The sequence below is a fragment of the Sardina pilchardus genome, chromosome 15 (genome assembly GCF_963854185.1).
Source record: "Sardina pilchardus chromosome 15, fSarPil1.1, whole genome shotgun sequence".
Taxonomy (NCBI): Eukaryota; Metazoa; Chordata; class Actinopteri; order Clupeiformes; family Clupeidae; genus Sardina; species Sardina pilchardus.
Genome location: NC_085008.1, coordinates 5,874,391 through 5,901,463, shown reverse-complemented (window position 1 = coordinate 5,901,463; position 27,073 = coordinate 5,874,391). Strand labels below are relative to the sequence as shown.

General features: G+C 41.9%; 3 protein-coding genes across 8 annotated transcripts; 2 read left to right on the top strand and 1 right to left on the bottom strand.

The window, feature by feature from the left end:
• Window positions 1-509: 509 nt before the first annotated feature.
• gamt (guanidinoacetate N-methyltransferase) lies at window positions 510-4,463 on the bottom strand. The gene is made up of 7 exons (XM_062556936.1): window positions 4,279-4,463; window positions 3,121-3,370; window positions 1,845-1,990; window positions 1,695-1,758; window positions 1,410-1,477; window positions 1,019-1,129; window positions 510-911 (listed from the first exon to the last, which is right to left on the bottom strand). Exons 2-7 carry the CDS (start codon window positions 3,293-3,295, stop codon window positions 771-773), a joined length of 705 nt encoding a protein of 234 aa, XP_062412920.1. The 5' UTR covers window positions 3,296-3,370; window positions 4,279-4,463; the 3' UTR covers window positions 510-770.
• dazap1 (DAZ associated protein 1) lies at window positions 4,429-22,101 on the top strand. Of its 6 annotated transcripts, none has more exons than XM_062556930.1 (13): window positions 4,429-4,695; window positions 6,311-6,351; window positions 7,576-7,742; window positions 8,135-8,200; window positions 8,661-8,765; window positions 9,392-9,440; window positions 13,075-13,157; window positions 15,635-15,788; window positions 17,018-17,047; window positions 17,425-17,589; window positions 17,925-18,092; window positions 19,875-19,964; window positions 21,420-22,101. In XM_062556930.1, the coding sequence occupies exons 1-13, from the start codon at window positions 4,628-4,630 to the stop codon at window positions 21,590-21,592; spliced, it is 1,359 nt and encodes a 452-aa protein (XP_062412914.1). In that variant the 5' UTR covers window positions 4,429-4,627; the 3' UTR covers window positions 21,593-22,101. The 6 variants fall into 6 exon arrangements, with proteins under 6 accessions (XP_062412914.1, XP_062412915.1, XP_062412913.1 ...); XM_062556931.1 differs by having other exon boundaries at window positions 8,658-8,765; window positions 17,425-17,577; XM_062556929.1 differs by having other exon boundaries at window positions 4,431-4,695; window positions 8,658-8,765.
• Window positions 22,102-23,902: 1,801 nt separating this feature from the next.
• On the top strand, window positions 23,903-26,976 carry rps15 (ribosomal protein S15). Its single transcript, XM_062556928.1, has 4 exons — window positions 23,903-23,974; window positions 24,490-24,575; window positions 25,244-25,478; window positions 26,817-26,976. The coding sequence occupies exons 1-4, from the start codon at window positions 23,972-23,974 to the stop codon at window positions 26,928-26,930; spliced, it is 438 nt and encodes a 145-aa protein (XP_062412912.1). The 5' UTR covers window positions 23,903-23,971; the 3' UTR covers window positions 26,931-26,976.
• The last annotated feature ends 97 nt before the right edge of the window (window positions 26,977-27,073 follow it).

Genomic DNA, 27,073 nt, shown 5'->3' with positions numbered 1-27,073 from the left:
TTGATGATCATCCAAACGTCTTGAGTGTGTTGTCGAGTATCTGTCAATTTCAGATCAGTTCTTGTAGGTTACATACAGTGTACTTGTTTTATGAAGTCTAGGTATATGGCTAAAATGGCATCTATTTGAATTGTGTGTTTAAGGACACAGCTGACTCACATGCATTCACCCAGCTGTGTTTTTCTCACCAGAACATTTGATGTATAGGGACCTTGGGTGGCCAAAGGTTTGTCTTATAGAAAAATACATGTCCTCAGGGGAATTTTGTTCATGATACTGGCCATTTTAATCCCAATTAAATCTGATTAAAAAGTAACTCAAAAACTAACAAATAAAATGTATTTGTATATGATAGAGTACTCCCACAAGATTTAGTGTTGCTACTTGCTACTTGTTTCTGAAATGAGCAAAGTACACAGTAAAAATAAAACTTATATATTGAAGATTTTAAATGAGTGTAAACAGCCTAATGTAATTGTCTTTTATGAATAACTGGCATACATCATGCGTATGACAAACAAATTGGCGATAGATTTATTTTGAAAAGATACAGGACAGAACTCAGAATTGTGGAATGGTGTACCTTTATGAATTTGTTAAAATACGGAAAAACTGCTACATCCTACTGATGAGGTGTTAGTAAAGGTAACCGTTTTCAAGGTTGTGTTAAACAGAGGGCAGAGGGTGATTCAGTAGCTCACGGCTATTCTGAGTCAAGAGGTTCCAGTGTAGAAGGAAAACTATAAAAGGTGCAGTCACTGGCTAGTGCCTTACAACTTCAGAATGGTTGGTGTGATCATTTTGCGGAAGGAATAATATTTGCAGTCAGCAGGGGGAATGATGTCCATCAGGGTCGTGCTGATGTTCTCCTTCTTGAAGCCAGCCTCAAGCAGATGGGGCACTTGGGTTTCCTGAAAACCAGACACCATGTTTGTTTCGTGAATGTGGCAATAGTAAGTGTCAATTAAAATATATGCTGAACATAGTCTGTGCAAGCATAAGATGGAACATGTCTGACCTGGAACATTTTCTCAATGTTGTCATATTTATTCTTCAGCAGCTCTCCCCAGGAGGTAAGATTGCAGTAGGTGAGAACTCCTCCTTTTTTCAGCAATCTGTTGGCATGGCCCTGCAGGGAAATATGTAGTTCTTGATGTTAATCTAAAGGCCAAATGGAGTAAAATATTAAATAGCATTGCATGTGGGGGGGGGGGGGGGGGGGGGGTGGCAGTAAATCGTGACAGATATGCCAGAGTTATATGTTAAGGTTGTCCTGGAAAATATTTACCATCTTTCAATGGATGACCAAGGTTGTAAGCAGTTAGGCCTTGTTCACACAGATTGTACGTGTCTACTGTATAAATGATAAAGAATCGTTCAAGAATCCTCATGGAATAAAAATAACTTACCTTAATGAAGTCAAACTGATGCGTGTGCCATGTGTCTTCAGACAGGGGGTATGTGTCATACAAAATGCCTGTTGACGATTAAGGCCATAAATTATATGAATGTTTCATTGCACAATTTGTTTAATGTGGTGCAAGATCTTAACCCGGAAAATAGTATTACGTCATTGAGCAATGGATTTATTTAACTGCACTGATATCACAACAAAAAGGTTTGACAAATGACTCAACAACCCAAATCACTCACTCCCCTTTCTGACATTTTACACATCCATCAACGAGGCTTACCATCGAAGTGATTGTCTGGTAGTGTGGAGACGACATCCTCCCACAGTCCTTTCAATGGAACAATCTGCCAAGGTGGGAAATGATACATTAACCTTGCACTTGATTATTTATGAGTGTGAGATCTGGCATTTTCACCAAGCTTTTACGCACTTTGTGAGGCTGAGACTTGGCCCACTCCTGTAGCCTCTGGAAGACACCATCATTGCACTCAATGATCCAGTGCTCCTCTATGGGGAGGCTCTCCAGCTTAGTAGCAGCGATGGCCATTCCAAAACCAATCTCCAGGACTCTGCCTCCTGTGAAGTCAACAATAATACATCAATCACAAGCACAGTTTTCCCAAATATGGTTGCAATAATACATGATTTTCCTCAATATCTTCTAAGCAATATCCTGGTAGTAATTCTACAAATGCACAGCTGCAAAGGATGCTCTGTATTGACATGTGATACAGCTAGGGTGTGCCACTCAGAGTAGAGCAATATGCCCTTCCACACCCTACGGAATGCAGGAGGGAAAATGGCAAGCATACTTCTGACAACCTCTCACAGCTTAGTATTTCAAAAAAGGTAAAAATAGCTGATGTGAAATAGAGTGTACCCCAGTCATATGCCTCAATCTGATACGTCTCCTCTGGCTTCAGAAATGCAGTAGATACAATTGCTAATTGCTAAGTGTAAGGGTGGTTGGTATCTTAATACTGAACAGAGGTTTTTACAATGGCCATATGGTTGTGGCTGATCTTCAGAAGGAACATATTTTGACACTTTTAGATTTTTTTCGGAAACTATGATGAAAACCTGTGGTACAGATGTTTGGTCATATCATCTAGGCCTACAATAAATATACCCAGGCCAGTCCTCTCCTCATAGACCTCCACTACAGCATCTGACATCTGAATTGTATTGGTTTGCATATTATTTGCTACTTATTTGTTAATTGAGTGTTGAAACATTTAAAGTCGATGGTTGAGCCGAAAGCTAGCTCATGTGACCTGAAGTGTCCCATATTAACAGAACTCCCTAATAGCCCAATCATAAAATAAAGGTCCCGCCCATGGCCTTGATTTCCACTGGTAAGCTACACTAGAAGTATGAACCTGTTACACTCTGACACATGTGCGCACGTAGTAGCCCAGTATTGTTTTTCACCGAGACACCCATATTGCACGCCATGAATAAAGAAAAAGGTCACAGCTACAAATACGATTTTGTACGCAATTGGTTGCTCAAGTTGGCTAACTTGATCATTCTTGTAGGCTATTTATTGGCAACAATAGACAACATTTGCCTAACAAAATTATATTGGCTATGAGTGTACTACTGTACTGTAGACAACTGAAGACTGTTAACTAAGTACAACAAATCCCTGAAGAGTCCAGCATATTGTTTGATTCGTGCCTTTAACATTTACAAATGCCTCTTACCCTTTGAGCCAGCAACAGTTGAGAGTGAGTGCATGTATGGAGTCTCCCAACGTTCCATAACTGGCTTGCCGAGAATCTCGAGGTGTGTGTCGGTCTCATTGTAACCAGCTGTAGCGTCGTGCCACCCGGCTTTGCAGTCCTCTCCTTGGTTGAATATGGGCTTTGCAGTGGTCATGTTGAAGTGTTGTAGAGTGGTCACTGAGGTGAAGAGGCCAGTGTAATGGAAGAGGACTTGGTAGCTACGACGTGCCTTTATATGCGACAAGAAGTGCTGATTATGCAAGAGTCAGCGCAGGGTAGCCCAATACATGATAAGTAGTGTAGCGATCGGAGAAGCAAGGGGTGGCAACTGCTGCAAGGTCCACACAGCTGGAGCAAAAAAGTGATCTGCACGACAGTATCATGTTACGCCACTATTGGTTCACTGTGTCAGAGCATTTTCTGCATGTGCTCGATGCAGCGGTAAAACAACAAGCAGTCTCTGCCGCAATATAGACCTTTGAAAAACTATATTTTTAAAAAATTTAGTCAAAGAAAATAAATCATGCTACTGCATTCAGAGCATTTTCTGCATGTGCTCGATGCAGCGGTAAAACAACAAGCAGTCTCTGCCGCAATATAGACCTTTGAAAAACTATATTTTTAAAAAATGTAGTCAAAGAAAATAAATCATGCTTCAGCGCTACAGCCGCACTGCTGCTGGCTGAAGTTTTTTCCTCAGTCTATCATCCAAGGCAAAAGTGCACTATGGTGTTGAAGTTAAGTAGCCTAATGTGTGGGTTTTATATCTAGAAGTGACTCGGTAAAAATCTGTCAGGGATTAGTTGGGGGTAGTATAGCTATTCACGCCTTAACATAGCCTAGGCCTACTACAGATTGATGATCTTGTTCTCATTTTAAGCTGTAGATCAAGTTTTAATGTCATTATTTAGGCCTACCTTCAGGGTTCTTCTGGCCTACTGTCAGAGCCTGCTAACTGCTAACTGTTTTGCTCTTAAAATAAACCAAAAACGTAGGCTATAACTGTGCCAACAATGTCAATAGTTTATAAGGACCACACGTGAGTCAACCCCCTAAAATGAATGCAAAAATACATTATGTTGCCAACAACTTGGTCAGTTTTTAGTCTGTTTCTGGCCTAGGCCTATTTGTTCTCACCCAACATTGGTCCAATTGATCCAAAGGTTTTGGCAAGAGTCGAGTAGCAATTTAGGCCAGTAGCCTAGTCAGAATGCATTCGATTTGCAATCCACTTTCGTTATCACTGTGGTTACCAATATGGCTCTTTTTCGTGTTTCTCTTCAGTCCGAAGTGTTGGCTACTTTACTTTAAGTTTATTTCCCACATCATGACTAACATGTCCCAGTGAATTTCAAACCCCTGCTAGAAGACCCCGTGGCGAACGCGTCGGCATTGCGCAGATTCGGTTTGAACCTGAAGCGGAGTGACCTTCCCTGGGAGGAGAGTTGTGCAGATCAGAGGCAGAAAGAATTCACACAGAGCACCGATGGTTACTCTCCAGTCCGCCGCTCCTGCCTCAGAAATGAACAACAACTTAGTGGGAGATGAAGTGGGGTAAGATTACTATTTGCACAGCCATAGAAAACAACTATACTTTAGTGTGGGCAGTTGCTCGATTGGTTTTTAAGTCTTGACATGTTACGACCAACAGACGCCGGGTGTTCGCTTGCTTAAGTTTGACATCGCCTTGGCCACCGAGACCTGTCAATTAGCGAATAGCAAATTTAAAGTATTTTAACGTTAGGTGATTAAACATGGCAGCTTACTGCAATATGTTTAGACATTACAACAGTGCTAATTGTTCATGTGATCATTTTTGTAGTACTTCTGGTGTTGAACTGGAGTGTATTTCCATACATTTCCAATTGGAAGGTGATTGTTGACAGTTAGCTGGCTAGCTCACTGGTGTACTTGCTATGGAGCTAGCTAACATATCCCACTTAGCAAGTAACATTACGGTAACTAACGTCGGTAAGCTACCAAGCTGTTTGCTGTCAAACTTTGAGCCGCTGGGCAAATGTCACTTCAACATCATTTAATGTAGGCTCAGTCTCAATCGTTTCAGCGACAGCTTATTTGACTCAGCCTGTTATAGTGAGGTGTCTATTGTCATGTCCTCTGTCCCCTGTGCGCTCAAGTTGATTATTCATTGGTTCTTCCGTAGCTAGCCACCTCATTAGCCGATGTTAGCCTTGATAGCTAATGTGAAAGTGAACTGGAAATGTCTTGTCAGTGTTCAGTGTACCTTCTACAGTCAACTAATAACTGACATGATTGCAGTTAACGTTACCTTCGAAACGCGTTATGGCTTTATAATGGACATTGATGTTACACAACGTCAGTAATGTTGTTTTGATCCACCATTATTTGCTAGCGATATTAATTAACGTTACACTTACATTAATGAGTCATATTGTTACAGTTAGTTAGCAGTGGACGAATAATGCTTTGCTGTCTCTGCTGATTTGCAGATGTTGAGAGAGCTTCGTAGGTTGATGATGGCTCTGTAGAGACTAAAACAGCTTGTCGGTATTATTTCTGATATGACCTTGGCACATGCCACACAGTGCCATTTAAATAGGTAACAGCACACGAAACCTGTCGTAATATGCCCGTGCTCAAATGCTATGTGGGTTGAAAATATGTTTTTTCCCCTAATAGGCTAAATGATGTTGGTCACCTTCTCAATTCTTTCTATACCGTTAGTTCCTATGCTTCATCTTGACAAGTAAAGACTTTGTCAAGCAAACCCCATCTTAGCGAAATTCGAAAGTTACATTAAACGTCTTGCACGGGAGATAACACGGTTATCAGTGGACCAGGGATGCAATTTGCTACATGATAGTTTCTCCAGCGCAGACCATACCGAAAGTGGCTATCCTGTCATGTATAATAGAATACTGATGTGGTGCATTCCGTTTATGCAGTGTTAGTGTTTTACACGTGAATGTTTATAGATATTACTGTCAGCTTGACTTTACAACCAGTGCAACTGCATCCAGGAAATGCAGTTTATTATTGAATTCATTTTTGTCCATTTCCTTGCGTATCTAATTGACAATGGACCATTCACATAAACCATTAGTTATACCAGCAGGTATAGCTAAAAATAGCTCAGTTTTGACATGACTGTACAACATAGCAATTCATGTGTGTTCTTTCTACTCAGGAAGCTTTTTGTGGGGGGGTTAGACTGGAGTACCACACAGGGTAAGTTGATCATCATTACTCTATTGTTAATATTAAATACCATTTAGTTGTTGTAGTCATTCATAATGATGACAGCAATGATGACAAAAGAAAATGATGATCTGATTTGCAAATGTCAAATGAATGGGAAAAAAGTCATGTAGCTTTATTGCTGAAACCCTTATAACATTCTCATCGCACATACCCTTGTCCTTCGGTATCATTCATTAGTTGGATAGCTCGATACATTGTGTCTATTATAGCGTGTCAGCAGACAGATTGTGCTCTAAAACCTAATCTCCCATACTGCTGCTGTCTTTCTCTGGTGTCTTGCATGTGAAGCTACATGAGCACCTTACTTTCATTTTAGCCGATAGAGAAATGAAAAGCAAACCTCCGTGTCACTCCAGTCTTCACACACAGCAGTGCGTAAAGCTCATAGTTTGTCTCTCTTGAGTGGTCCTCTATGACCTAAGTTGTGCTGCTGTGCATCTCTCGCTGGGGGCTTTCACTTGCCCTGTCGGGAGTGTGCTTCATCCGACCACTGATGTGTTTGCATTGAGCTCTGCATCCTGATGTTGCACCCCCCAAAGTTGACTTGACAAGCTCTCTCTCTCTCTCTCTCTCTCTCTCTCGCTCTCCATCTCTCCCCCACTGATCACTGATTTCTGTGGCCGTGCCACAAGGCCTCCAGCCACACGCGTCAAGCGTTGTGAGCCATGAAACGGCCTCGTGTTGCTTGTGAAACCTGCCGCAGCACGCTGCCTCCCAACCCCCAACCCCTCAGACCTCTCAGCCTTAACATTGGAATGAGTTGAGTCCTGCCCAATGATCTCATAATGTAAAATAATAAGGCCAGTAACTTCATTCTCATCAGAGGGGGAGACTGCAAGCCAGGAGCCAGCAACGACTTAGATTTAGAGAAGCACCAAATTAGAGAAGCACTACAGCTGCAAGCACGTGAAGTGATTGCAGAGATGAACGCCTCTTTCCTTGAGAATGTCTGTGAGGTTATCTATCTGCTTGAATTGACTTGATTCTTCCTTGGTGTCAAAACGAGAGAGGAATGATCAGTCGTCTGTTAATGATTGTTTTTTTATTTTATTTAAAAGGAGCATTTGTTGCCCCATTCATATTTTTCATATTTCTATCATGGGAAGTATATCTCTGGGATGAAACAGCAAGGAATCCTAAATTGGTCTGATTGTTGCACCTGTTTAATGGCTCTGTTCTTTTTGCTAATAGAGACGCTACGAAACTACTTCTCTCAGTATGGTGAAGTGGTGGATTGTGTTATCATGAAGGATAAAAGCACAAATCAATCCCGGGGCTTTGGGTTTGTGAAGTTTAAAGACCCCAACTGTGTTCGGACGGTGCTGGAGACTAAACCTCACAACCTAGATGGAAGAAATGTGAGTTTATTTGTGTGTGTGCGTTGATGTAATTCATTTAGACCAAAACCAAAAAGCACAGCAGTTCCTTAAATTTTTAGTTGTGCCACACACCTAGTGCTTTTTTCCTTTGTAAGACCTCATATGATTTTCTTGTTATGATGAGCTCAAAAGCTAAAGTATATTTTGATTGATTGGTTGGTTTGTTTGCATGAGACCATATATAAATACGTTAATCTCACGTGTGAGAAGACGCTTCATAACAGATTGTAGCTATCAGATAATTTCCATCTGCAGTCCCTGGGCTCATGAAAACACAGCACATGACATGGTTTTGTCACATGATGTAAATCTCAGACGTTTTGGACAAATAGACAGGAATTGGGACTTACTGTTGTCTTTGTTACCAACAGATTGATCCCAAGCCTTGTACTCCCCGAGGGATGCAACCTGAAAAGACCCGCACAAAGGAAGGCTGGGTAAGCTGTTTGTTGCGACAAGGTCAATGTCACCCGCTTGCAGAAGCAGATACAGGGCATTAGATGAGGGAGGAAGTAGAAAGGGTTCTAGATTGAAAGATCAGTCTGTCTTTGTCCCTGTCCCTAAAGATTTTGTTTACATACATTGTAGAATAATTTAGCAGGGGCAGATATTGTCCTTGTGAATGTGGCATGACTGTAGTTTTAGGAAGGAATACTGTCAAGTTGGACCCGTGGTTTCCTGTCCATTTGGTGTGGAAAGTGAGGAGGGTCATTTTTTTTCAAGCTCAGCACAAATCGAGAACATCAATGTGACATCTCAAGAGCAGTAGCCTTGGGCCATAGAAGAGATGTTAGCTACTCTAGCTTCATTCAACAATCCAATGCCACTATCGACCTCTCCTTCTCCATTAGAATTTGTCTGATTCAGTGTGTGTTTATTGTCCTTTTTTCACAGAAGACGGGAAAAAGTGATAGCAATAAATCTAAGAAGATATTTGTTGGTGGGATTCCTCACAACTGCGGGGAACCTGAACTCAGGGATTATTTTAACAGATTTGGTGTGGTGAGTGGTGCTCCTTGTTTTATGTTTGCATGCATAAATGATCAAATCCATCCATTATCAAATTAGAAGGAAGATGGTGGGTATCATTCACGACTAGTGCACATGAACTATTATACTTTATTTGTAGAAGTGGCCCTCTTTTACTATTGCAGTATGGTTCAAGACATAAGACATATTTGTTCTGACCATTGTGAATGTTAATTAATCTATAATGCTTCTAAATCAGTCCGACCCTTTTCAGAGTTAACATTTAATGCTGACTTTCTCTGTTCACAAAAGGTAATATTATCAAACTATCAAGTGGTCACTGATGCTTTTAGCGCATTCAATATTTTAGGGCATTCAGTATTTCCTTTCAATGTACACACAATCATTTGTCTTACCTGAATGAGACATCCCATGATGAATTCTAAGAATTTCATGAAAAAAAGTGTACTGCAACATGAGGGCATTTTAAACTAGCGTGGGTGCACAGTTAGTGAATGAGACCCAGTGTCACTCTTCCCCCACCTTGGTGGAAGTTAATGCCCACCTTTGGCTTTTGAGGCAGAGAAGCATTTTCACATTCTATTGAATATACCCAAATGGTTGATGTGTAGTATCCTTAATCATGTATTTCATTCAAGGTCACAGAGGTGGTAATGATCTATGACGCGGAAAAACAGAGGCCCCGAGGTAAAATCTGGTCTGGCTTTCTCACATTCATGCTCTCCCTTCCACCACCCCATGACAAACTATTCTAACCCAAAGAGGGGGGAAACCCTATTAAACAAAAATCTGTCCTAACACACACATCCTCCTCATAACTGATTCTTTCTTCATGCTTCACTCATGACCCACCCCAGACAGAGAAGCTGCATCCAGCATGTCCAACTCTTTTCCGCCATGCGATCTGAGCATTGCATGGTGAGAAAGCAAACCCAATTGCATCAGCATGAAGTTCAGACTAAATCCTCATGGTGTTGTGTGGTAGATTCAGTCCATGGTGCATTTACACAGTGGCTGTAGTTTGTTGTGAGAATTCGTTCTGTTGGTGTGTTGAGAAGCATGCATTTTTGGTGCTCATTTGTCTGTATTTGATTTGATAAAATTACGACTACCTAAAGGCTGTTGTACATATACCAGTCAGTGAACTGCAAATACTGTGCTGACTGAGTCAGAGGTCCTTGTTTGATGTAATCTATCTAATCTAAAAACATCTATAGATGAGTATTATTTTAAATGAGAAGGCTGGCAATGTTAAAGAAGCATTTTTTACTTAGTAGGCGTGATGGGATAGTATATTGTTTTCAACAAAATGATTAACCAGAGGCCTGACTGAAAATGATTAGATTCTGGTACTATGAACATAGAAAAACGTAGCTGAATTTAATGAAAGGAGCGACTAGACTAGACTAGAGGAACGAAATGGGTTGTAATTGCAAAGTACTTCAGAGTTGTATTACTGTGGAGATATCAAGTTTGAGGCTAAGGACAGCTTCCGCACAGCAGGGGTTGTGTAATAACGTCTGGTGCAAAAACCACACTAACACATAGATGAACAATTCTTCACAGATCTCTGTTTTCATAGCTATCTCTTTGGGTAGCCCTGGAATAGTTTGTCATATGAAATTACACAATTTAGACACAAATAGAAAAGCATTCAGATGTTGCTGTAGATTTATTTAAACACCCCTTTCTGTTGTAAATCATATTTAACATTTAGACACTGAGTAAGTTTTATTTCCTGACATTGACCTAGACATTATTGACATGCTAAATTACATATTAAGTGTTTTTCATGTAGAAATTAAGTACTTTTGTAAGTAAGCCCTATCTTTCTTTTTCTGTTTCCCTTTTTCCTTGTGAAATTGTTTGGATGAATGTGATTAACTCTGTCTCTTTTTAAGATGTTCTTTTCTCCTTTAGGTCATAGTGTACTGAGTGGTACCACAAAGATATAGGTCTGTTGAGCCAATGGCATGGGCTGTGTGTTCAAGAGGTGTAGACAAGGTTTATGGGAACATTGCGGATTGCACATATATGCGCAAGGATGTGAATATATTGAACTCTGGAAGTTATGAGGTTTGCATAGCCCAATTTTGTAGATAAGGCCAACAATGTGCGAACTGTGAAAATTAACTCTTGTTTTTGTGAATTGTAATGCGTGTTCCGAAGTGGAAAACAATACAGGAGATCAAAGTGGATGATTAATATCATCCATTCGACCATGCTATCGATGTTAGCGGCTCATTAGACGACTCAGCTGGGAATAGCCGAACTCAAGAATTACTCGCTCATATTGAGCTAGCACGCCACAAAAGCAAAAGTAAAATCAAGACATACTGAATGAAAGAGAGAGAATGAATGAACCCTTCTTGCACTAGCCAGACAACAGCAAATTCAAAGCAAATGCCACCGACATCTTGCTTTAGCCCCCACCACCACCACCACCTGTGCTCAAATGACGGATGGAAATGACACAGAGCACAGAGTGAGTTTAGTTTATCCTTGTAGAAAGCAGGCCGGCTGGCTTATGGTTGACTTTTATCCTCTAGATGTGTGCCTACTGTGACCTGGCTCACTTTACGGATACAAACTAACCAGCGTGTGTCCTTAGGCATCCTTTGGTGTGCTGAAGCTTTTTGCGGCTGTCGTAACGACCTTCAGAATTGAGATCGTGGTCAAGGTTGAGTGATATATTTAGTCGTGAATCACACAGATGGGCATTGCTTCATGTAACGCGTCTGGAAGTGCTCACATCCCTTTGCTCTCACAGGGGCCCAGAATCTGAATCAGGTTAGATCCCAGTGTGCGAGACTCTCACAACCTAATTCTGCCACTACTATAAGTTTATTTGATCAGCGCAAAACTAGTTCAGAGTTGTTGGTTCGTGCTGCAGCATAGTTTGCACATGGTCGGGAGGGGGGGGGGGCTGCCAGGAGCTAACAAGCACTTCACATTTGTCTTTGTCACAGAGGAATGGTATAGAAACAGGGTTTAGTTTCTGCAGGACACAACTTTTAGGATGGCGAAGTTGAGATTTGAGGTCAGGTTCTACTTGTATGTAACCCATATAAACTGCACAAGGGAAATCAATGGGACCCTAATTCTGTCTAGGAAACAAATAAGCTGGAGTGCAGTTTAAAGAGGAGCTCAAAAGTGGGTTTGAGTGTTGAGCATTTATAACCTCCTCTCACAATGGTTTCTCAAAAGCTGGGAGGATGTTTAAAAGAACAGTGGGAGACATAATTCATATGTTTGCTAACCTTTTTGCTAACTTCTAAGAAGGGCAACAAATCAGTGACAAGGTTAATGCCTCATCAACACTGTCCTTGGTTAACCTGAAGCATGGTGTTGATTTTGTAGATGTTTATGTAATTATTTATCCAATGCAAGTTGGTTACCCTTGAGAGGTGTTCTATATAGACATCCTCCACCGTGCTCCGTTTAGCAAAGCAGTGTAGACTGTACGCTTTCGCGTTAGCGCTGAAAGAGGAAAGGAAACTTTGGTTACACCTCACGAAACAGACAGCAACATCTCTTTGCTGTCAGATTTGGGAAAGAACTACGGCCTATATCTTTGTGCTGCTGTTGTAAGATGTATTTAAATTGCTCCACATATATATTGATATTGTCTCATACAAGGCTTATCCAGGTTTTGCCCAAAGCACAAGTAAAGCTTTGGGAAAGCTTGGAGACAGCCAGCAATGTACAACTTTGGTTCGCCATCTTAAGTTGTCGTTAATTTCCTTTTGTTTTCGTTTCGTTGTGCATTAACAAGTGTACGGCTGCTGCCAGCATTTGCTAGTCAACGATTTTACAAGGGGAAAGATCAAGCTGGTGTTGGGATGAGATTGTGAGGGGGCTGTCCCGCATGTCCACAGTCTTAAGCGTTAAGAGCACTGCTGCTGGAATGTTTTATTGTCACAAAACTGAGATTAGGATAATGGCCACAACTGTCCCAAAGAAAACATCAACCATCACTATAGAAACATTATCCAGCTGAGTTTGAATATTTTTAGACTGGAGGCCTAGAGGGCTTCAGTGCTTTTGTCATAATTTCCCATTGGTTCAGGTGAGGTGAAGAATCAGCTAGTGTTAAGAGTGTTGTCCCCCTCCACCCCAGGCCTTGTTTTCCTCAGGACTGGCGACGTCATCCCAACCCCAGGAGCTTCCAGCTCTGCCTTGATGGACCCCCTTGGGCTTTCCTCTCCTTCTCCCCTCCCCCCTTCTCCCTATCCCCTTAAATTGTTCTTCATCTTGTGATGTCACAAAAAAAAAAAAAGAAACACCCTGCTACCTTGATTCACTTTTGGTCGTTGGCTAGGTTTTGGATTTATTACTTTCGAGGCCGAACAATCAGTGGACCAGGCTGTCAACATGCATTTTCACGACATCATGGGCAAAAAAGTGTGTAGTTGTAGTTTAATTTTACCCTAAAGCTGAAACTAAGGCTTGGGCGACATGGCCACAAAAGCCGTTTGTCACACTTGTGTGCAAATGGCAAGTAGATTTTCTTGAAACCTAGAATTTTCAAACCTCAAGTTTCGCCTCTATCAGTTGTCCAGCTGGTAATAGAATGGTTCTTTTAATCAGTTCTAACCCAGATATGGCAAAAACTAAAAAGTGTCAGATGAGACTCTAAAAAATACCACATCCACTTTAACTCATTACTTCTTATAACTTCTAGTCGCTCAAGGCTTGGTTTATTTGGACCACTCCTTTAGGATGTCTGGCGTTACATAGATAAATACTTCAAAAACGTGAATCTACGCATTGGTTGGTAGTCTGGATTTTTGTCCTAGTAGAAGTCACCTAAAGGACTGGTCACTTTCATTTTCTGTTTGTTTTTCATTTTTATTTTCATTTAACTGGTTTGATTTATTTTTTTCTGCCAGGTCACTTACAGTTTGAGTTCTAAACATTTACTTGATGAGTTGCTTAAAAGAAAGAAAGGAAGAAATAGCTCCAAGAAAATCTCAATTAAGTGACCTCCATTTTAGAATCTCCATACTGTGTCATCCATCTAAAGTCCATGAGTAGCAAGTTGTCTCACAGATCACTGCGGTTTCATTTGTAACTCTCTTTGTGGAGAAATTTAATCATGCCTTAGCTCAAGCCATGTCTTGGTGATGGTTCCTTATCCTTTGGTCCTCAGGATGATTTTGCCACTATATTTTTAATTGGGGTTATGCATTCAGGGATTTGCAGGAGCAGTGGGACGTACCTGTTCTTTTCTCACTGGTGGTGGTTACTATGATCCCCTAGCGCACAATTGCATGTTAATGATTGTATTTCTTTTTTTAAACAAGCTTCTCTCAAGGTCAAACCGTCAATTACTGCATTATTATGCATGAGTGGCATTTTGAGTTTGCAACATATTCTTTGGCCATGTAAAATTGCAGTGTAGCATCTAACTGTGGTCTCTCATAGTTACGACCTCCTTGAACCACTTTCGAAAGGGCTGTTGTGAGAATAGGGTTTTTTCCTCCATAGATTCATACAGTTGGCAGCCTACATTTTTCTCTTCTCCCTGAGCCCCCTCACCCCCCCTTTTCCAGCCCTCTCCTTGACTTTGTCCTGTTTTCCCAGAAAAGGGGCTGGGACTCTTACCTGAGCCATTGTTCTTGATATGACATTATTGCAACTGGGACTTTTGGGAGGTGTGGAAGGGGGAGGGGGGTGGGGGGGTATATAGTGTTATAAATTTAGAAACTGGAGCACATCAAACTGTGTTGCAAATCCCAGTCCTGGTGTTGGGTGGTAGCAGCCAGGCATCCATCACTCCCAGCCCTGCAAGCCCGCAGGGGTAGAGGAGGTAGTGGAGCCGGAGGGGAGGAGTGGAGCGCGCGCTGCCACGTGTTGATAATTGGGTCGACAGAGAGGGAGGAGGAGAGAAGGGGAGGGGAGGATGTCACCACAGTTTTAAGACACTTTCTAGCAAGGAGAAGAATATCATGGCTCACTCCTGACGCAAGGTGACCCCAATAACTCAGCCTCTTTAGAGTCGGCACTCTATTTCTGTCCGACCCATACCCCCCTCTCGATAGCCTGGTTTTTACTAACTGCTCAGTGAACTCACTGCTGCTATCTCTGTGGTCAGGCACTGGAAGAGGTGTTTTTTTTTTATGTTGCCCTGTTTTTAAGAACTAAGACTGGCTTGAGGTGAAGTGACATGACCCTCCACCAGAGTGGAAGAGAGCTGGTACAGGGTGGCATGACTGCAACTACAATTAAACTACAACTAATCGCTGAAACAGCACTCATTTTGATTCCGATTAGACACAGTATGAACATTCGCCAATAATTTGAACTATGTTCATTATAAATAATCTGCATGTGTCTTTGAGTCTGCTAGATAATGAGGTAATAGCACATGTCTACATCCATTTCCCTCTGAAATGCCACATAAATTAGATTGAGATTAAACGTTAACCGGGGAAAGGTAAGTCATTTCAATTAGATTTACTCTGAATTGAAGGGCAAGATTGTGGAGAAATGTATGCAGGGTAGGGCAAATCTATGTTTCTCTGATATATATTTGAAAGAGAATTTGGCTGACTCAAATTTGAAGATAAATGTTATCCTTTTGCATTTAACTATTTACGTTTGGACATTCAACATTTAGAATTTCGCATGGATTATTGCACATGAGTATCTGAGAAACATATTTGTATTATAAGATTTCCTCAACATGTATACAGAGCTTCCTAATATACATTTCAGATTATAGCTATGATATGTAATGGCTCAAGTATAAAGTAAAACACTTAAGTTAGACGCTAATACAGTTGAATACGTCAGGTTTAGATCAGGTCAGTGTTGTAAACAAAAAAAAGTTGGAAAGTCTCGCCTTGCAAGTTGTGTTTTCGTTGTCCTTTTTACAGGTTGAAGTGAAAAAGGCGGAACCCCGCGACAGCAAAGCGCCAGGCCCTGGGCAGATCGGCGCCAACCAGTGGGGACCTAGGGGCATCTTGAGCGCGGCCAATGGCTGGTCAGCTCCACCAGCTCAGGGCTGGCAGCAGAGCTACGGACCTCAGGGTGAGTGGGCATGGTCGTAAGGGACAGTGAGTGCAACTCCCTGGGTGAATACGTAAATGTGCCGATTAAAGATTGATATGGCAAAGATGTTTGAAGAGAGAGTGTGCTGCTTCTCAGAGGCTTGGGTTTGGAGAGTAGTGTTTTTCCCCCCCAAATGCTTTTCAATGTATGTGAGAAATGATTTCTTTACACAAGTAAAAAAGCCATCTGCTACAAATTAAAATGTTAGCTTTGCAGGAAAGTCATTGTCATCTGTGACTGTGAGTAATACGGCCAAAAGCTGGGCAAGTACATTTAATTTACCCCAATGTAACAGGGTATTTTAACACAGCAAGCATAGACTGATAAATTGCTACAAAGAAATTATTCAAAGCGTAAGACTCAAATTTATTTTCTTATCATATGTATGTGAAGGTCATACAGTCTGATAAGAAACAAATATTTGAAACAGCCAGTCTGTGTAAGAGCAGGCTGTAATTTACACATGTGTATGGATGCATCTTCAGTTCAATACTGGCTTCTCATGCATCATGGCCTATTACCTCAGCATGCATTATTTTCCGCTTCCTGAACGTGGCGTCGTCCATTACCCCAATAACACATAATTTATGCATGTGTGGATTTAGCTCTGGCCCCATATTAGCTTAGCATGATAAGTTACTCTAATCTTATATGAGCGAAATGAATTATTCTCATTATTAACAGTGAGCATCTTGGTTGTAACATGTTAAAACCAATCCTTGTTAGGCGGTTGTACTATGCTCTGTCTGTGAGTGGGTCTGGGGGAAAAAAAATAAAAAAACGGACAGATACCAAGGAGGTGATTAAGAAGTAAGATATTTTAAATTCTGTGACATTTACAAAAGACCCAACTGGAAGAACAAAAGAGGGATTGGAATATGAAAATAGTCCCATTTATCATGCCCATCTGTGTAAATGTGTGTTGTGCTTCATGTACACCCACATTTAGCTGTGCCCTGGTCTCTCCTGCTTTTCATTGGCTTACTTCGCTCAAGTTTTCTATGATGATTTGCTCTTAGATTTCACTGAATAGTTTCATTTCAGGTTTTGCTTATGTGCATTTGCCACACGTGTATTTATGGAATGTAACATTATTGTGGACTTTTCTGAAGTGGAATATTGAATTGTAGAGTTGAACAGCAGCTTGCATGGCGCTCTGAGTTGTCTTGCCACGTGTCCTCATTTGCCTCATTTTATTGTGGTTTCAGGGGTTTGGGTGTCCACAGGTCAACCCATAGGTAAGTGGCATTCTCTCTTGGCTCAACTTTGTGTTCTGGTCAGCATTAATCAACTGTGTTATCAAAGGGTCAAGCAGGACATCAGGTCATACTGCAGTGATAAGATGGAAAGAGTTGAACTTCAGACCGTAATTATCTGATCCCAGTGCCCTTTAATATATTGATTGAATGAAACAACATACATTTAAGTTGCTAGGTCCAGGCCTGATAGAGTTCAGGCGGGGTGCCTGAATTCAGGCTTGAGCTCGGCCATGTATGACGTCAAGAAAGGCTATTCTTCTCTATATTTTCTCTGAATGTATTTGATAATTTCGGGCACTGTAGTCTATCAGCCCTGTAGGCCCCTAAACCTGCTGCTTCCTCTGCGTGTGACACAGGTGGCTATGGCCCCCCATTACCAGCAGGCCGAGGAGCCCCAGCACAACCCCCCTCACCGTTCAACGCTTTCCTCGTCACGGCGGCCCCGGCCGGCAGCTTCGCGGCACCTCAGGGATACCCACAGCAGGGCTACAGCACACCTCCTCAGTTTGGTCAGTCTTGGGGTAAAGGCTCCTGTCTTTCTTTCACAAACAACATACTGCTTTAGGGTATCCATATGCGAATTGAGCTCCACTCCACAACTGGCTTTCTCTACGCTCCAGTTCTAAGAATGTTGACATGCATTGGACATGGTGTGCTAGTTTCCTATTAGAACCTCCAAATATTCCTAAATGTTCTGTTGGTAAGACGGCTGGAAATGTTATGCTGCTGGTGCACTCCCATGAATCCGATCGTTGAGTAATTCACTTTCCAGACAGCTCATTTGTTGGTCTTCCTAAAGGCCGTCTTTTTCGCTCTCACCCGCATTGGCTGGATCTGTCTGTGTGCTCCACAACAGGCTACAGTTTCGGGACGCCTCAAGGTGACCAGTTTGTGCCGCAGGGGATGCCTCCGCCTCCCACCACCCCGGGCACGGCACCCCTGGGCTTTGCCCCTGCCACCACCCCCACTCAGGATATGAGCAAAGCCGCCGCGGGTCAACCAGACTTCCCCTACAGCCAATATGGTGCGTATCCCCCACGACCACACACACACACACACACACACACACACACACACACCTCGCCGATATGCACCCCTTCACATGCGCTCAGGGTCCCAGGTCAGTCTGCTTTTAAGTCTTAAGTCCTAAGATGAGCACAAGAGGGAGTTGAACTGATTAAGTGGTGGGTGGATAATGGCACAACAGATTAAAGGGCCACCAAGACGTTGATAACAGCACCCTCTTGTGCTTTCACTTTGCACATCGGCTTAGGAGTTAACATCAGTGGGATCTGCCCGGCATCAGAAAGCACCTTATTTTCAACTCTGCACCTGCGTAACATATTCATAATTTAGACACACACACACACACACGCACACACACACACACACACACTCTCAGAAGACACAAAAACCTACTTCCGAGAACCTGCTGTTAAAGCAGCGGCTCACTTTCTGCTGTGAAGATGCCCCCCTTTTTCATGCACGCCAGCAGAGAGCTTGTCTTGATGCCCATGGAGCTTTGGCTGCATGACACGCCTCCGAGCTGCGAGCTGAGCTCATAGCCCGTCTGCTGTGCCCCCTCCCCGCCGCCTCCTCTCCCCTCCCCTCCCCTCCCCTCCCCTCCCCTCCGTTCCTGTGCTCTGTCCATCCCCTGCACTGGATCACTGTTGTTTCCACAGGGCTTCTGTCAGATGCTCGGAGCTTTGCGGACTGGTAACCGATGGTGTATGTTCGAATTAGATCATCCTGTGTTGCACTTTGCCTAGAGGGAATTTTTGTTTCATTGTATTATTGTACCTATTTTTTTATTTTTTTTTAAACCGGTCACACCAATATGGCAACATGGTTGGCAGGTTGAAATGTTGCATGACATTACAATCTGCCCCTGTCCCTACCCAGTCCCAACCTATGTACTGTAACAAGACATATTAATATGCATATTAATATTTCATCCTATCTTGTAAGTATCTTGTCTTATCCTGACTCCATGTGGTGTGAATCTGATTTCCCCCTATCTATCTCTTGACATTCATTAACATATCTCTGTGCACAATTAAACTGCATTAGGCAAGGTCTTAAATGTAATACCTTTGTGTGCTGAGCTGGAGCCAGATCTAGTGGTGTGCTTTAAGAGCTCCCCCACAAACGCAACATTTTGTGGAAAGTGAGCGTCAACTATTGCCAGGTGCTGATTCAGACAAACTAGATCAGGACATCTGGGACCTCCTCTAATGCTTTGGGGGATTGTGAAGGATTACATGAACAAATTGCGGCGCCACAGCGGGGTTGTACCTTTTTTTTTTATAAATATATTTTGGGGGTTTGGCTTTTAGCTATGTAAGCCTGCGGGGAATTGTGTTTTTTAAGAGTTGTGAAGTCACATGATTTGAGCTTCCAGTGTGCAGAGGAAGTGAATCCATTCCTGCTGTGTGTGTACCATGCCTGTGCTTTGCTTCCATCCAGCTGCTAATCACTAGGCACTAAGCAGACACCCATGCGCTCTAAGGTAGCGAAGGACAGCAGTCACCCATTGACACTCATTTGTCTATGTTTGGAGAATGATCATCAGCTTAATCAGTCTTCTTAAAATATATATATATATCTACTCATTTACAATAAGGCACAGCCCAGTTTAGATGCTCTGATTGAAACAAGACCGAAAGAATTACAAAAGCGTCAACATGATCAGCGCCATCTGTAGATAGCTTTCTACTGCGGGCTACCATCCCCTCCAGAAGAAGCCATATTGTTAAGCCAGCCTCTCTGGGTTTAGTCAACCTGGTCTCCCTCATCTCCCTGCTAGGCTTGGGTAACTATCCTCAGGACCCCTCTTCCTACGGACCCACACGTCCCTCACACACTTATGGTCAGGATGAGCAGGGATATAGTGCAGGTAGGTGTGAGCATTGCCTTTCACAAACACTCAATAATACAATAAAGACAAATAAGCCTTAGCAGACATAGCCCATAGCTGCGGTTTCCACCCTCATTTGTTCTCTATGGTTTATAGACTCATTTTTCGCCTTCAAATTCTTTTCAGTTTTTTCCCCTTCCCCCTCCCTTCCTTCCTTGCTTCCTCATGTAATTCTGTGCACCTGTGCACACATTACATCAGCCGTTTTCACCTCCTGCTCTGGTGTGGTAACTCACAGCTGCATGCTCCCTGTCTGGAGAGCGGAGAGCGGAGAGCTTTGCCCCGAAACGATTTCATTGAGACAACTCAAAATAAAAAGGGGGGGGGGGGGCTAAATTAATTATCTCAATGACTTGCAGTTAGTGCAGTATGAGGGCGCCTGAAGAAGGCCAACCTGTTATTCCGACCAGCCCTGGTTAAGCTCTCTCGTCAGCAGCTGTGCTTCATCGCACTCTCCTCGCTTGCCTCTCCCCGACTGTCTTTGCTCTCTACCGCTGCTCTCCTCTTCGCATTGCTTTGCTGGTGAAAGGATGATCTAATTGCAACAAGAAAAAAGGTTATCTTTATCTCGTTCGGGTGTACAATGTGTCTTTTCCATTTCTGTTCTGTTTTTTAGTCAGTGTTCTTTTGTTCTCTTTCTTTCCTCCCTTTTGTCACATATTATGTAAGGCCCTCCTTTTGACTTCTGCAAGAATCTATCTAGAGAGGAATGTCTCTGTCTCCAATCTTCCAATGACTTTTGTTTTCTTTTTAGGACCATGGTCGTGTCAGCAGTCTTTTCCTTCCTCTGCCTAAGATGTTAAGATTAACAAATCAATTTGGCTTCATGGCAAATCCTATAAAATCTTTCGACATCAACAAGTTTTCCTTTCACCATCTCTGCCAAAGCCTCTCTGCCTTTCAGATGTCTGATCTTTGTGTGTTTTGCAACATCCCACAGTTAAGTCTATAAGAGTCTCCTAGGAGAGAGTTCAGACACACCTGCTCAGCTTTCTTATTCAATACAGATATTAATATTGGCTAAAGCTAAAGCAATCCAGATGTTTAATTCGTAGCGACACACATAGCATACTGTGTTATATTGGAATTGGTCCTCAACATACAGCGCAGTAGAAGTTTGACCTCATAAGCCCTTTGATAACACTGTGCTGTACTCTTCAAAGAACTTTATCTCAGGGCCCTGAGGCCAGTTTCTGCTGACAATGTTGATGGATCAAAGCCAATGCAAATACAAATTAAACAAGAAGCAGCAGTTCACTGTCAACCAATTTTAATCAAGCTCTAATTTTGTTTCATGCACTCAAGCTCCCTTTCTGGTGTTTTGCATGTGTTCTATGTTGTGTGTGTATGTCTGTGTGTGTGTATTTGTGTTATGTGTGTGTGTGTGTGTGTGTGTGTGTGTGTGTGTGCGCCCACACGCGCTTGTGAATGCAGGTTACGGCCAGGACCTGAGCGGGTTTGGGCACAGTTTCGCAGACCCCACCCAACAGACAGCGTCTTACGCGGCCCCCACGGCACAGCCCTCAGCGGGCCCCCAACCCGCGGCCAGCAGCTTCGCCCGCGGCCAGAACCACAACGTCCAGGGCTTCCATCCCTACCGACGCTGAGACCACACATCCAGCTGGCTCAAAAACGTCAGGGAATCTGATACACACACACACACACAGAACACACAACATGTGACCTCTGGTCACAATGGCGAGACAAAGAAACTGGATTTCTTGGGTGGTTGTTGGGTTTTTTTTTTTTTTCCTTCCTGAACATTTGAAAAGTAATATTGATGAAAGAAGCAAAACACACAGAACAAAAAAAGGACAAAAAAATACAAAAAGAAAAAAAATCACAAGTACTTCTTACACATCCCGGAAGACTATTGATTTGCTCTGTTATGGTCTCAGACATACACACTAAGATGTAGGAAGACGGACTACTAAAAAGCTACTTGGAGCAAGATGTTTTACTTCATGTTTTGTATTCGGGCCGAAACTACTTAGCAATATGTTTGAACTGTCTGGGCCAACATCAGCACAGAGAAGACAAACCAGATACAGGAGTTACAGGGTCTTTATTCAGCTTTAAAACGGAGTAGGGAAAAAATAAATATTTTTATTTTTCATTTTGTGAATTTTGTTTACTTTCTGAGCCTTTGAACGTTTTATTTTTAAGTTTGTTTAAAAATGGAAAAATATGAAAATATATATTATACACCTAAACTGTGCAATTTTTTTAAAGAATTTTGTACGACTCTGTGCGCTTTGCTTGTTTTTTTATTTAAGGATGTAGACTTCCCTCAGGTGGCTGGCTCTGTGCATTTTGCACCGGCGCGACAAAAAGGAAATTTTATTTGAAATAAATTATTTAAAATGATGCTGGTGTGTTTATGTGTCTAATACAATGTACTCTCAACAGTGTGTTCATTCAGTTTTTGACATGTTATTTATATAGTCAATATATTCAATATTAAGTCAATATTATACTTTGACTTGAGTCAATATTCTTTCATCAAAGGTGCTGTGTGGAGTTCTGTAGGCTTGTAGGTTCCAGTTATCTGGAACTATATGGAATTTTGTATTTTCTTCACATTCGGTTTTACTGTTATAGAACTCCACATACAACCTTTCTAAAGGTTAACCTTTAACTTTCATAAAATCAAACTACTTGGAAATCTGAAATATTGATCACACTTGTTAGGTACACTGATAGAGGTTTAATGTTAGGGCAGTTAAAGGAGTCAATCCTGTATGTCAGTTCCATATCTTTTGTCTTCGCACACAATGGTCTAACTCTCGTCACACCTGCCTCATCCACACTGGACGTTGACTGGAGTGCCAAGATGCCTATGGATAATGGTAGCCATCCTATTTCTAGGTCTCCAAGCTGTGCGACAAAATTAAAACTTCTCACCGTTGTTGGCAGTCTTGCAGCCAGTGGTGACGTAGAAACTGGCTGTTATGGCCAGTCCCAGCCAGGAGAGGGGCAAAGGGTGGACTGAAATAGTCACAGTGGCACTACTTTTAAGCTGCCTATTTTTCAAGAGTTTATTTTGAGATTTAGCACATCCACTAAATAGTAGGGGTCAAATGCGTCTGGTAAGATCTGCTCTTTTTAGAAATAAAAGGTACAAAGCTAGTTCCAGGGGAGCTACTGCATAGCATAGCTGAAGGAATATCTGCAAGAAAATATTTCTAGATAAAAAATATAACAGTTTAGACACACTTTCCCTAGATTTCATTTTATTTCCTATTTTTTTTATAATTGAGTTTTCCTATTATCTCACAAAAGAACAAAAATGATCATATGATCATAAATGTGACCTCACTGGGGTAAATGGCAAATTATGAACACTAAATTATGTATATATCATTAGTAATTGAGCTAAACATCTGTTAAGCAGGCCTATATTACATAATTTGTTATGGTTGTATTGATTTAAAAGCCTAATAATGTGGTGAGCCCACCAGACCCGAAAACATTGGCTGAGAAACAAAAATATTAACTGCAAGGGTTAAAAGAAGCTGAGGACATTTTAGAAAACACAGTCTACTCCATAGGATTACATTTTAAAACAGCAGTTCTTTTTGCGAGGGATCCAAAACAACTAATTGACTTTTCTTGTAATTCCACAAATATTAAATAGCACAATAAGAGGCTGAGCATTATCTGTTTTGATGGTGTATTTCTTTGCCACAATTTCTCAAATGAATTTCTCACTGAGTAGGCTTATACACTCAACACAGTATGTAACTCATTATTAAGATATACCCAAAAATAGTATTAGGAGAAAAACGTTTGTTGAGTTTATTTGAAATATTAGGCCTACAAAAAACTCTTCCATCACATAAATGGAAATAGGCTTCCATAAAAATGTCTTATTTCTTGACTCCTGAACGGTAGGTGGCGCGCTTCTGAACGCACGCCATAAGAAAGGGACGCTAAATTCCAGGCAACGCGCTGTGGCTTTCCTTTTCCGGTGAAACTCTGGCAAGATGGTAGGTGCCTGTTTTTTGAGAAATTATATTCAACCAAAATCCTATTCCATCTATGTCAGAAGCCAAGAAATATGTTTGTCTGACTAACGTATAATTTAATATAGCATGTTAGGTTTTCAATTTTGTGGAACTGCCTTGTTTTGCGCCTCCGATTTTAGCTCACTTTGATATGGGCGCTTGGACACCGGGCACCCGTTTTTTCGATTGTAAAACATGTCCTCACTCTAGTTCTATACCTTTTATGATCGTAGACATAAATGGGGAGTCTCTGATATTTCCTACTGGTGTTCTCGCTTAGTTGATACAAATGTTTGAAACCAGTGAAAGTCTTCCAACTAATAAGCTAACATCAACATGCTAACGTTAATGTTTACTGGGGATTGCTATTCGGCTGCTCCTTTTGGTCAAAGCCAGGCTGACATAAGCTCAACTCAATTGTCAGCGTAGTGTTGACAAATAAGGGTACAGTTGAAGATCAGTGTGTCATTAATACTGTTCATTACATTTATTTTAAGGCGGACGTTGAGCAAAAGAAGAAGCGTACCTTCAGGAAGTTCACCTACAGAGGAGTGGACCTGGACCAGCTCCTGGACATGTCCTAGTGAGTAACAGACCAGAGAAATTGCAGTCACAATAAGATACAAAGTCTGTGTTGTCTTACATCGTGGGTGATTATTCAGAGGCTGGGATTTGTGAATTAATGAAGGCAGACTTAGGCCTAAGTTGTCTGCACTTGTACATCAGGATGTTGAAACTTGTTTGAGTTCATAGAGGTAACATTTATTCGTTTGGGAGACACTTTTGTCCAAAGTGACTTAAATCAAGATACTAACATTCTGCTATGGTGACAAAACCTGTATTTGTGGAAGAGAAGGAGGGCATTTGGACTGTTTAAGTGATGGGCCTAGACTGGGTAAACCCTGCTTGATCTGCCGGCGATTTGGATTCCTGCAGCTCCGGCTGGAAACCTGTACATCTATCTCTTCTGCTTCCTGTCCACATCTTCTGGGTCCAATTACAAACTAGCTTATCCAAAAGGCGCCCCCGGATAGTTGCTCGGATTGGTTGAAGGACTATCCAAAAGTCTAGTAATTTGAACCGTGTCCATTTATCACATCTCTTGCAGTGGAAATAAAGTGCAGACTCTTCAGACCAATGTTCAATTTGAAAAGATTGGGCTTAGAATGGTGATAGCTGGACTATGATGGACCTACAGGGGTTAAAGTGTTGTCCCTCTGGAGCTAAACGCTGTTTCTCTGTCTCCTGTAGTGAGCAGCTGATGCAGCTCTACTGTGCCCGTCAGCGCCGCAGGCTGAACCGGGGCCTTCGCCGCAAACAGCAGTCCCTCCTCAAGCGCCTGCGCAAGGCCAAGAAAGAGGCTCCCCCCATGGAGAAGCCTGAGGTGGTCAAGACCCACCTGAGAGACATGGTCATCCTGCCAGAAATGGTGGGCTCCATGGTTGGAGTTTACAATGGAAAGACCTTCAACCAGGTTGAGATCAAGGTGAGATGCCTGCTGTATTTGCTTATGTCTGGTGGACACGGCTGGTCTTTGATTTATGTTGCTTTTCCAGTTTGGGCTCAACCTCCTCACGGTTGTAGATTGAGAAGGTGATTTTGTTTGGTAGAGATGTGTCTACCAAGAATCACAAAGGGAATACACTGAAGACATGACGTGCTATCTATTTTTGTTTCTGGTTATTACCACAGCCTTGGGTGGTCACTTTTAGAGCTTCACGTTTAATAGGAATTTGAACCTGACTCTCATATTCTTATCTTTTTGACACAGATTAAGTAGTTGGGTGGTGATCATTACATTAGCTCATATTTAGCTCATGCAAAATACTGTATAACATATTTTTTTTCTTTATTTTTTTCTACTTGTATACTTCTATTTTTTCTACTTGTGGCTTTTTAAAGTGGTGTTTTAGAACATTTTAACAGATCAAGTGTCAAGTTAAGTCACAGATGTAAATCTGAAATAAAACATTTTGTAGGACCAATCAGAAAGAAAGCAATTTTAATGGTATGAAACTTTTGAGATCTGCTTCAGCTTGCGTTCACATCAACAGTAGTTGGTGCACACCAAACGATCTATTCGAACCAAAAGCTTAGTTCAGTTAGTTTTCGTTGGTGTGAAAGCATCAGTCGCACTCTGGTCTACACTAAATCAAGCAGACGGAGACCACCAAAAAGAGGTGGTCTTGGTCTGCTTGACTCGGCACCAAATGCCAGACTCTAGTGCAGTCCAAACCTTAGACTGTTGGTCAAAATAGTGAGTCAAAATTGGGGATTATTTCTGCCGGAATCCAAACATTGATGAAACGTCAGTCGGGTTCAGTTGGTTCGTTTGCTGGTGTGAAAGCGGACCACACTGGAGTCTATGCTGCACAATAACAATTTTATTGCCTGGTGCAGACCAGTCATCAAACTGATGGTGTGAAAGCACCCTCAGACTAATATATCTGGCACTGTACATAATTTCCTGTTAAAAAGTAACCGAAGACTTGACAACCCCCACCACCCTCATTGCATTGCACCACTGGTTAAATGTCTGGGTGGGCTCTGCATGCTTTGACTGATGGGATGAGTAGTCCTCGCAGCAATTCGTTGTTCGTGTACTACACTTCCCATTGGTCAGCAGAGGCCAGGATACAGGGTTGCTAGTCAGCACACATTTGACAATGCTTTGTCACTGTGAAATGCTTTTGTACTGAAGCTTCTGCTGAATTCAGATATAAATGGAGTGGAGCAACAAGTTATTGTGGATCAATCTGAGCCATGAACTCAGAGACTCCTGGTAGTTAATATTTGAACTAATGTTTTTGCCCTTTCCTTACAGCCTGAAATGATTGGTCACTACCTTGGAGAGTTCTCCATCACATACAAACCTGTCAAGCACGGTCGCCCTGGTATTGGAGCCACGCACTCTTCTCGCTTCATCCCCCTGAAGTAAAGTTTTGTTTATGGGTGTGTAAATAAAAGTGACTTCCAAACCATAATGTCTGTGTCTTAGTATTTGAACACGTGTTTGCTTCCAAAGAAATTGCAAAGTGTGTTATCAGAATATATATATAGTTGGTATGTCCAACTGGGACA

What these genes read in the sequence shown, in the direction of transcription:
- rps15 (XM_062556928.1), top strand. An exon ending in CAGCTCCTGGACATGTCCTA is followed by an intron (nt 24,576 to 25,243) that starts GTGAGTAACAGA and finishes TGTCTCCTGTAG; the next exon opens with TGAGCAGCTGATGCAGCTCT. An exon ending in TCAACCAGGTTGAGATCAAG is followed by an intron (nt 25,479 to 26,816) that starts GTGAGATGCCTG and finishes CTTTCCTTACAG; the next exon opens with CCTGAAATGATTGGTCACTA.
- dazap1 (XM_062556929.1), top strand. Translation starts at nt 4,628, where the DNA reads ATGGTTACTCTCCAGTCCGCCGCTCCTGCCTCAGAAATGAACAACAAC. An exon ending in AGACTGGAGTACCACACAGG is followed by an intron (nt 6,352 to 7,575) that starts GTAAGTTGATCA and finishes TTTTGCTAATAG; the next exon opens with AGACGCTACGAAACTACTTC. An exon ending in TGAGCAGGGATATAGTGCAG is followed by an intron (nt 19,965 to 21,419) that starts GTAGGTGTGAGC and finishes TTGTGAATGCAG; the next exon opens with GTTACGGCCAGGACCTGAGC.
- gamt (XM_062556936.1), bottom strand. Translation starts at nt 3,295, where the DNA reads ATGACCACTGCAAAGCCCATATTCAACCAAGGAGAGGACTGCAAAGCC. An exon ending in ATCAGTTTGACTTCATTAAG is followed by an intron (nt 1,130 to 1,409) that starts GTAAGTTATTTT and finishes ATTTCCCTGCAG; the next exon opens with GGCCATGCCAACAGATTGCT. An exon ending in ACATTGAGAAAATGTTCCAG is followed by an intron (nt 912 to 1,018) that starts GTCAGACATGTT and finishes TCTGGTTTTCAG; the next exon opens with GAAACCCAAGTGCCCCATCT.